Raw genomic sequence first — 9,763 nt, forward strand, 5'->3', positions numbered from 1 at the left:
GACGCTCGACGCCACGGCGCTGATCATCGCCGACAAGCACACCAACCTCGACGACGTCGAGATGGTGTACCCGCTGCGCCGCAACTCGCTGGTAGTGGGGCTTTCGATGGCGCTTGGTGGCGGGCGCCCCCGGGGTCCCAGCCGCAAGAACCTGGCGTATCTGATGAGCCAGGTCGCCGATAACAACAGCGTAGCACCGCCGAGACCGCTGGCGTTGCTGTCGCCGCCGAAATTGCTGCTGCTGCGGCTGCTGTTGAACTTCTGCTCCTACGTCGACATCGTCCAGGAGAACGACGACATGCCCCAGTTCCGCACCCTGTACTCGCTGGGGTACATCCCCAAGCTGCCCCAGCTGCTCCACGGACCTACGAAAGCGAAACGGCCGCTGGTGCCGGGGCGGGCGCCCACCAATAACGCCGACTCCCTCAAGTTCATGATCCTGCCGGAACTGCTGGAAGGCGAGGGCGACGACGACGACTTGGTGGTGGCGTCGACCCTCGGCGCCCACCTACGCCATACCACCACCGAGCTCTCGCTGGCGGAGCACTAGTGACGTAGTTATAATACATTCAGAATTTAGGTCATTCAGTCACGTGGGGTACGGCACGTGAAATCAGTCACATGTACATAATCACGTGACATATCAATTTGCCAGTGTACCTCTTCGCGCGGGTGTCCCATCTCATCTCAAGCCTCCGTCCCTCACAAATCCCATGCTTCGAAGACAGGCCCGAGAGCGGCGGGAATACCTCTACCGCAAGTCGCTTGAGCTCCAGGAGACTACTCTTAGGGAAAAGCGTCAACAACTTAAAGCGGCCCTCGCTCTGGGTAAACCGCTCCTGAAAGAACTCGCCGAAGACGAACAATTACGCAAAGATTTCGTCTATGACGAGTCGGAACAAGTGCAAATTGATGACGAATACGCGGCGTTACTGGGGATCAACGACCCTAAGGTGATCATCACCACTTCTCGTGACCCGCTGACGAAATTACTCCAATTTGCCAAAGAGATGAGGTTGATGATCCCTAACTCAATTAAGCTTAACCGGGGTAATTACGTCATTCCCGACCTTGTCGCCACTTGTGGCCGGGTCCAAGTGAACGATTTAATCGTATTACACGAACACCGGGGGGTACCGACGCTGATTTCGTTATCTCATTTCCCTCACGGTCCCTCGGTCACTTTCACTCTCCACAACGTCAAATTGAGACACGATTTGCCCCAGCTTGGTAACATTCTGGAAGCTTACCCGCATTTGATTTTCGAAGGGTTTTCCACCACTTTGGGTAAGCGGGTGGTGCAAGTGCTTAAACACTTATTCCCTCCCCGCTCGCCTCAGGCTAAAGATGAAGGCACCAGAGTGATTCTGTTTATTAATAATGACGACTTTATCAGTGTCCGTCACCACGTCTACGTCCGCACTAAAGCCGGGGTGGAATTGCTGGAGATTGGCCCGCGATTCGAAATGCGGTTATACGAGATCCGCTTGGGGATGATGGACAACAAGGACGCCGACGTCGAGTGGCAGTTGAGACGTTTCATCCGCACGGCTAACCGCAAGAACTACCTTTAGCTGGGTCTAAGGGGATAGGGAGTGATAGATATACCATAATAAACAATAGGGAAGAAAAGAAAAACTTAGGAAAATAAGCTTTTAAGATCTGCGTTTACTCTATCATGTTAATTTCATAAATGTTAAAGCTGGAAAATTAAAAAAGTATTGACATCGACGTGATTCGAACACGCGCATCTTACGATAACAGAAACCCCAACCTCACAGTTGAGAAGCTTGAAAGCTTGAGTCTGCCGCCTTAGACCACTCGGCCATTGGCGGATTTAAAGTTGGGTTTATGGTACCAGGCCAGTAATCACAATAATGGATGTGACGGCGCCATCACTTTTTTGACCCCATGAACGTGTTCTTTCGCCTCAACTTACTATAGTACATTCATTTTACAAGCGATAAACTGAAATTTGACTGACCTGCTAGCACCCGCCTTGAGGCACATCGCTAGTTGTCAGGTGCCGAGAACCCTTACCCCTCTCTCCACAGCCACCCTGGCAACCAGGTGCGATACCCACAGATTAGCAACACACTAGACTGTACAGTGCATAGAACGGTAAACAGCTACTATTATCGGCCTTTGTTTGCAGAATACAATGGCCGTTTTTCATGCTGCCCTGCCCTCGCTGCAAAAAAGCGCGTCCGTAATTCCTCAGCGTGGCGCTCCGCGTCGTCTAAATTGTGACGGTCGCCGAGATCGCGTATGGCAAGATCCGTGCGACCACCAACACTGAGGACACAGATAATGCCACTCGGACACAGATAATGACACTCTTATACCAACGGCTCGGATTAGTAATGTTGATAGAATACTCACAAAATTCTACTATTAGGGTGGATCATACAAGCGTCAGTTTGATACTATGAGCCCTTGACCTCCGAGCCACGGAAGGGAGGGCCACTGTCTCGGACCCAGATTAAATTTAGCCTCACGGTTTGTCGTGATATTTTCCTGCACACAGTCAGACACTCGCGGTAATCGCGCAGAACAAACGAAAAAGACATCGACCACCCACAAACCCCATCACCCTCAACCCCCAAGCGACCGCCACCAACCCCCGCTGTTCTTCCTGATTTTATTGCCTTTGGCCGTGTCCCCTCCTCATATACGTTTGATACACATCACCCAGTGGACCAGGTAGAAAGGCGATGAGACGGTTGAAAGTGGGCATCCGCCCCCAGCTTATCATCCTCGTGATGAGTCTGTCGCTCCTCCTGTTGTTGATTTTGGCCGTGGTCACTGGTGTATATTTCTCCAATAACTTGCTGGATCTCCGGGCCGAGCGGCTCGAGGTGATCGCCGAGTTGAAACTGACCCAGATCGGCCAGCTCATGACGCTGACTTATTACCAGGTCAACTGGATCACCCAGCGAGATCTGGTGCTTTCGGCATTGGCAAACTACCGTGTGGGCAACAGTCTGCTTGACTCGCCGTTCATGAGCGGCGCCAACTTGACCATCGACCAATTGGTGCTGTCGTCGGATAACTTCGCCGCCGCCCGCTTATACAACTTGGACATGGAAGTGCTTGTTGAGCTGGAAAACAAGATCACCAATTTGTCCCCCTGGGCGCGAGACTACTTGTACCCGCTACGATATAACGCCGAGGTGCCTCCCCCGTTATACCTGTCGGGCATCGCGCTGACGGGGTACTTCACCGGACCCGTGGCCAACGATACCCTGGAGGATTTGCTGCCAAATCTGCCCTACTTCATGTGCATTACCCTCCCCATCTACGCCAACACACTGATCATCTTGACCCTGATGTTTTTGGCGGGGTATATCTCGGTGATTTTCTCAACCCAGCTGATCCAGTTGGCGATGTCTGACGCCAAGGCGAATAGTCTGCAAAAGTCTACTTATTCCGATAACCAAGTATACTTAGTCCAGCCGATCTATGGCGATACCACGGACTTAATACCCTATACCGTCCCCCCGACCAACCACGACCATTCCGAGGTCGTCGCCTACAAGTACGTGCTTCCCACGGGGAATATGCTGCAATCAACTTCGGAGTTATACAACATCAACTCGTCGCAAGCAGTCAAGAAAGCGATATTGGAACCGGGCCAGGGGCTGTCACGGAAAATTGCCCTGGATAACGGTAAAGTGGCCACGGGGTTCTCCAAGATCCACATCGATTCCGTCACTACGTGGACGCTATTAGTGGAACAACCACGCTCCCAGTTCCTCCAACCGGTGAATAACTTCAAGAAGATCATTATCGGTGTCGTTATCGGTATTGCCGCATTTATGTGTATCGTCACCTTCCCCCTCGCCGTATACTTTGTGAAACCAATCACTCAGCTTAAAGATGCCACCGTACTCATCACTAATCTGAGGAAACCGAAACACCGAGCCGATGGTACCGGAACTACCCCAGATAACCCGAACGGCGGTAAGTCCATTTCCAATGTCTACTGGCCGTTACGACGACGCACCCCGCATTCGCATTCCCACCACTATGACGAGAAACACGAGCTGGCGCTGGCGCTGGCCAACCCTCGCAATCTGGTGCTGCTGACCCCGTCGCTGGCAAGATCGTCGGCGTATCTGCTGGGGATTAGAATGCCCGAACAAGTGCCCCGATCCAAAAAGTTCTTTAAGGATGAGATCACCGAGTTGACGGAAGCATTCAATATCATGACCGCCGAACTTGCCCGACAATATAACCATTTGGAGGACCGGGTTAAACAACGGACTAAGGAATTAGAAGCACTGAAAGTGGAAGCTGAAGCGGCCAACGAGGCTAAGACGGTGTTTATTGCCAACATTTCACACGAATTGCGTACTCCTTTGAACGGTATCTTAGGGATGACGGCGATTGCCATGGACGAACCCGATCAGCTGAGAATCCAGGAATCACTCAAATTGATCCATAGATCGGGTGAGCTTTTGCTCCATATTCTCACTGAGCTTTTAACCTACTCCAAAAACACGTTGAAACGGCTGAAATTGGAACGCGCTAACTTCCAAATCTTGGAAGTGGTGGGCCAAACCAAACTGATTTTCGATAAACTTGCTCGTGATCTGAGAGTGCATTTTAGTGTATTGGTGAAACCGGCAATCATGCGCAAATTGATCCTCTTTGGGGACCTGAACCGGATCATTCAGATCGTGATGAATCTTGTGCTGAATTCGCTTAAGTTTACTCCCGTTGATGGTCTGGTTGACGTCCAATTCAAATTGCTTGGAGAGTACGACTACGAACGGCTGATGGCAGTCAATTGTGAAAAGGTATACGTGAAGAACCTGAGAAAACTGTTACGGGCAAAAGCGTTACCGCCCGTTCCCGGTCAACTGAAGCTTAAAACGCTCCACGATGGTCGTCGCCGAGGACTGGATAATACTAAGTCGCTGAACTCATCATCGTCGACGACTACCGACTTGGACCATAGCGATAATATATCCGTGGTTACGTTGCCGACTCTGGAATACGAACAGGCTCTTTTCCGTAACCAGTTCCAGGCGAAACCATTACCTACTTTACCGCAACCTAACCCGGATAACTCCGGGCTGGGCTCACTGGATACCATGCTTGCTGGACTGGCCCTGGTTAAGTCAATGCTGACTCTGGCGACGCCGCCACCGTTACCTCCTAAACCTCAACAAATGAACCAGCAACAGATCGTCAACACTCTGTACGACCTGCAACTGGTGCTGCTGGTAGCTACTCATCATGAAGTGACCAAGAATGATAAGGTTTATAAGACACGGACGTTGGCCAATCCAACCACGTGGGTGATTCAAATCTCGGTGACTGATACTGGTCCCGGGATTGAGCCAGCATTACAGGAGAAGGTGTTTGAGCCGTTTATCCAGGGTGATCAAACATTGCTGAGAAGCTATGGTGGTACTGGTTTAGGGCTTTCCATCTGTCGCCAATTGGCCACCATGATGCATGGTACTCTTACTCTTCTGCTGACTATTGGTAAGGGGCTGACGTTTACGTTTACCGTACCTTTGAAACAGACTGGCGAAGTGATTGTTGACGAACAGGATATGGAAGAGTACTGTAACGATGAGTTTAACCCTGACGCTAAGGTGAACCGGAAAGTGGCATTCGAGGAGCCAGGTACTCCCAACTCGGCAATCGAAGTGATTAACGATGAAGTGGTACCGCAAACTCCTAATAAGACCGGAGACCCTACTAAATCGGAATCGCCTCGTCGTGACCAGGAACCCAGTCCTGTCAGTTCACAACAGGGGACACCACCCAAGAAACCGCTGTTTACTCGAGAGAATCTGGTACTCCTTTCAAAACCTGATCTTATCACCAAGGGGCTGACGGGGACCGCGGCACTGATGGTGCTGAAGGAGACCCTGGAAGAACCCGACGTGATGCTGAGTCTTACGCATATTCGCATCTTGGTCGCCGAAGATAACATGGTGAACCAGGAAGTGATCAAACGGATGTTGAAGCTCGAAGGGTTCACCAACGTTAAAATGGCTAAAGACGGTAGCGAAGCGGTGGAGATGGTCAGGGAGTCTTACGAGACGATGCAATTGTACGATCTTATCTTTATGGACGTGCAAATGCCCAAGATCGATGGTCTTTTAGCGACGAAGATGATCCGCACCAATTTGGGTTTCACGCGTCCGATTATCGCTCTCACTGCGTTTGCTGATGAACTGAACGTTAAAGAGTGTCTCGGTGCCGGGATGAGTGGTTTCTTAGCTAAGCCAATCAGACGGTCCAACATTAAGAAGGTGATTACACAGTTTGCCCCTCAATTATTGGGTGAAGTGTTGGTGCTGCCGTCGCTGGAAGCACGTGGGTTTAGGTTTGGTGACCTGAGCCGCAACACTCCCTCAGGCACGCCGATCTCTGAAGTACCACCAGGTACAGCCGATAACGCTAGCGGTGGCATTGGTAACGGTGTTGGCACTGTCAGTGCTAATGTCAGTGCTCATGCTAGTGAGACAGCGATTAGCCCTGAAGGTGGTAAACCCAAGGCTAACGATTGTGTCATTGCTGAAGAGACGAAGGAGGAAACGAATGCCGCAAAAGTGGAAGAGGAGAGAACTGCGGCGACGTTAGCCACGCCAAAGGAGCCAACTGAGCAGCCGGCTCCCGGAGCTGATAGTTCAAACACCAAAGAGCCATCGTCAATTCCACTGATTGAAGTGAATAAAGCTGAGGTGGTGGAGGAGAAGAAGGAAGTTGAAGAAGAGAAGAATGAAGCGAAGCAGTCGACCAATGCAAAGTCGAAGGAGGGGAACGATGTTGTGGAATCTTATGACAAGTAATGATTAATAGAGCATAGCATAATAATACATTTTCATTAAAGAAAGTCGTGAGGACAAAGGTGCGAGAGCATTGACGGTACAAATCATGATATCCCATCACTGTCATCACTGTCACCTCTATAACTTTGTCAATGACACCTCTTCTTCAACATCGCTCTCTGACTGTGCTTCAGCCAAGGTACAAAGCGATAAAATGTGGAAAAATTGTGCTAGCTACGGGGAATCGTATCAATTATACCTCAGTTAAGTTGAGGGGAGAATGTGATTTCAAATTCTGGCATTCGCCATTGTATTGACATTTGTGGCTGGTATGCCAGTCTTGTGTCACTTGATTGTGGCAGGTGAAAATCTGTCATCAAAGGAATAGTAATGGCACTAAACCCGAATGGAAAATTAGTCAAATGGGATCAGTATAGTCAAGATGTAGAGGCCTTAGTAATCGTATTTCTCCTGATCCACCGATATTGGGCTACTGACCGTACGATCTGAGTAGGGGTAGTAAGGCCATTAATAATGGAGGCGGCGAATAAGGCGGGCTATCCTACCAATTAGTCACATTCCCAGAAGTGTAATGGCTGTAGTAATGGTCGTAGCAAGCGTTTATGGTCTGATTTTAGTAGGTTTTGTGTCATTTTGGGCTGTCTTTTTTAGCGAGAAGCTTAAAACTTATACTTCGAATACGGTAGACTAATGCAATTTGTAATGAGATCAATCAGTAATTGGACTAGTAATGCATTTACTAACATTAGACGACTGTAGTTTGTAATGAGCTCCGTCTGTAATGGGAATAGTAATACATTTACTAACCGTATTCCCTCCTAGCGGTGGTTTCACAAAGTTTTGTGAAATCTCTCTCGCCAAACATTGAAGTATCGTAAGAGTAATAGCCTAAACAGATCAAATTACTCCCATTTGTCACGAGAGTCGTTTGTAAGCGTTGTAGTAAGACGTTTACTAAATCGATTAGTAGTTGTCTCAATGGCATTAGCTTCAGTGGTCTTTGTGTAGCTACAATCTCAGACCATGTTAATGGGAAATGAAAATCAAGCTGAAGACAATGAAACTAGTTAATTTGTAATAGAATTTTGAAATCAACGATAATACGTTTACTAAACGAACTCGTTTGTAGTGACGAGTAATGACAATTAGTCACCGGTACAACCCCTTGCACTCCACATCATCTAATAATTCTACCTCCCTTAGAATTGCACAATTGTGTTCTCATTTCCTAGCCCAATACTGGTCCATCCCAGTCTCCCTCTCCCTCTCCCTCTCCCTCTCCTTCTCTCCCTCTCCCTCTCCTTCTCTCCCTCTCCCGTACCACTCTCCCTCTCCCATCGCCCGCTTGAATTCCTATATTTATTTGAATATCAAATTCGTTCCCTTCCTCTATAATCCCCCCAACCACCTTGAACATAATCCCTATTTCTCAAATCACTTATTACCAAAGGCCTTGTCGAAATCAGTGAACACAAACCGGTAGCGCACGTCACCTTTATCACATCTGGTAAGCGCTTCATGGCAGCCTTCCTCGGAAATCGGCACTTCTTCAATCCACGGCTTAATCCCGTTTTCCGCCACCAATTTAAGCATACGGTTAGCCTCATCCTTCAGCCCTAACAACAGGGCCCCAAACAGCGACCCACTCCGCAAGAAAGTCAGCGGCGACACCTCAAACTTATCGCCACTAGGCGGTAAACCCACCGACACGATTTTACCGTGTACGGCCAAAGTACTGACGTAATCCTCAAGGGCAAGACCGTCGACGCCAGAAGCACAGTTAAGGATAAAGTCAAAGGTATCGCTCCGTGCTTGAGGCCATCCTTCCTCTTCTCCAGTGGCCACAAAGTGGTCAGCACCTAACTGGAATGCTTGATCCTTTTTAGCCAGCAGACGAGAGAACACAGTGACTTCATGGCCCATATGGTGAGCAAACATCACTGCGAGATGCCCTAAACCACCAAGGCCAATAATCCCCACTTGCTTGCGGCGTTCGTAACCCACGTTTCTCAGTAAGGGAGAGTACACGGTGAGACCAGCACACATTAAAGGAGCGGCGTGTTTCAGCTCGATGGCATCGGGGATGGCAAACACAAACTGTTGCAGGGCCACACAGTGGGAGGCGTAGCCACCTTGAGTGACGTAGCCATCAGCGTAAGGGTCCACCGTGTTATACGTACCGACTTTCTTATGGCAATATTGTTCGTTATCGTGGTGGCAACGGCGACACTCGCCACAGGCGAAAGCAGCGGCACCGATGCCCACTCTCTGCCCTATTTCAAACTCCGATACTTCGCCACCAATGGCGACGACACGACCAATGATTTCGTGGCCAACAACGAGGTCTTTGCGGCGTAACGGCAGAGCCCAGGCGCCCTTGATGACGTGGAGATCCAGCCCGCAAATGCCACAGGCGTCGACGGCGACACAGACGTCGGTGGGGTTGATGGTCCGGCGCTGGTACTCGACGAGTTTCGGGTGGTTCCATTGTTCGTGGGACAGGACGCCAAAGCCTTTAAATTTATCGGGAGCAGCCATGGCAACCGTGGGGAAGTATGGAAAGCCGTAGCTACGGCATCATGGTTGATGAACTGGAGTGAGATTAGGTAATCATGACGTCACAGTTGAAAGTTCGGAGATATATGGCCACAAACTCAAAGTACGGCAAGCAAGATCTAAACTGACGATCAATGTCTAGAATCACAAATTGAAAGGGACGTTGGTAGCAAAGCTTCAATCGCAAATTTGAAAAAATGTAGTGCGTGTCAACTAAGTTGCTAACAATATACCAGCAGCTAGGCTCACTATCAATCAGATAGATGCAGTCTATCAATATCTGTGGCTAAGCGAGTGTTAGAGATATCGTCGTCATTTTGGTATAGTTATGACTTCCGTGTTTGTTTGATGGAGATTTTTCAAGCCAATTTGGTGAAAGTAAATTCTAGACG

At 49.4% G+C, this 9,763-nt stretch overlaps 4 protein-coding genes across 4 annotated transcripts; 3 read left to right on the forward strand and 1 right to left on the reverse strand. All coding sequences in view use genetic code 12, as the record gives it.

The window, feature by feature from the left end:
* Nucleotides 1-61: 61 nt before the first annotated feature.
* On the forward strand, nucleotides 62-550 carry DIURU_001366 (uncharacterized protein; the record flags this gene model as incomplete). The annotated part of the gene is made up of 1 exon (XM_034153901.1): nucleotides 62-550. One exon carries the CDS (start codon nucleotides 62-64, stop codon nucleotides 548-550), a length of 489 nt encoding a protein of 162 aa, XP_034013814.1.
* A 163-nt stretch (nucleotides 551-713) lies between these two features.
* On the forward strand, nucleotides 714-1,574 carry IMP4 (snoRNA-binding rRNA-processing protein; the record flags this gene model as incomplete). The annotated part of the gene is made up of 1 exon (XM_034153902.1): nucleotides 714-1,574. The coding sequence occupies one exon, from the start codon at nucleotides 714-716 to the stop codon at nucleotides 1,572-1,574; it is 861 nt and encodes a 286-aa protein (XP_034013815.1).
* Nucleotides 1,575-2,762: 1,188 nt separating this feature from the next.
* On the forward strand, nucleotides 2,763-6,815 carry SLN1 (Sln1p; the record flags this gene model as incomplete). The annotated part of the gene is made up of 1 exon (XM_034153903.1): nucleotides 2,763-6,815. One exon carries the CDS (start codon nucleotides 2,763-2,765, stop codon nucleotides 6,813-6,815), a length of 4,053 nt encoding a protein of 1,350 aa, XP_034013816.1.
* A 1,434-nt stretch (nucleotides 6,816-8,249) lies between these two features.
* DIURU_001369 (NAD(P)-dependent alcohol dehydrogenase) lies at nucleotides 8,250-9,353 on the reverse strand (the record flags this gene model as incomplete). Its single annotated transcript, XM_034153904.1, has 1 exon — nucleotides 8,250-9,353. The coding sequence occupies one exon, from the start codon at nucleotides 9,351-9,353 to the stop codon at nucleotides 8,250-8,252; it is 1,104 nt and encodes a 367-aa protein (XP_034013817.1).
* Between the last annotated feature and the right edge of the window lie 410 nt (nucleotides 9,354-9,763).

The sequence above is a fragment of the Diutina rugosa genome (genome assembly GCF_008704595.1).
Source record: "Diutina rugosa strain CBS 613 chromosome Unknown scaffold68_size48173, whole genome shotgun sequence".
Classification (NCBI taxonomy): Eukaryota; Fungi; Ascomycota; class Pichiomycetes; order Serinales; family Debaryomycetaceae; genus Diutina; species Diutina rugosa.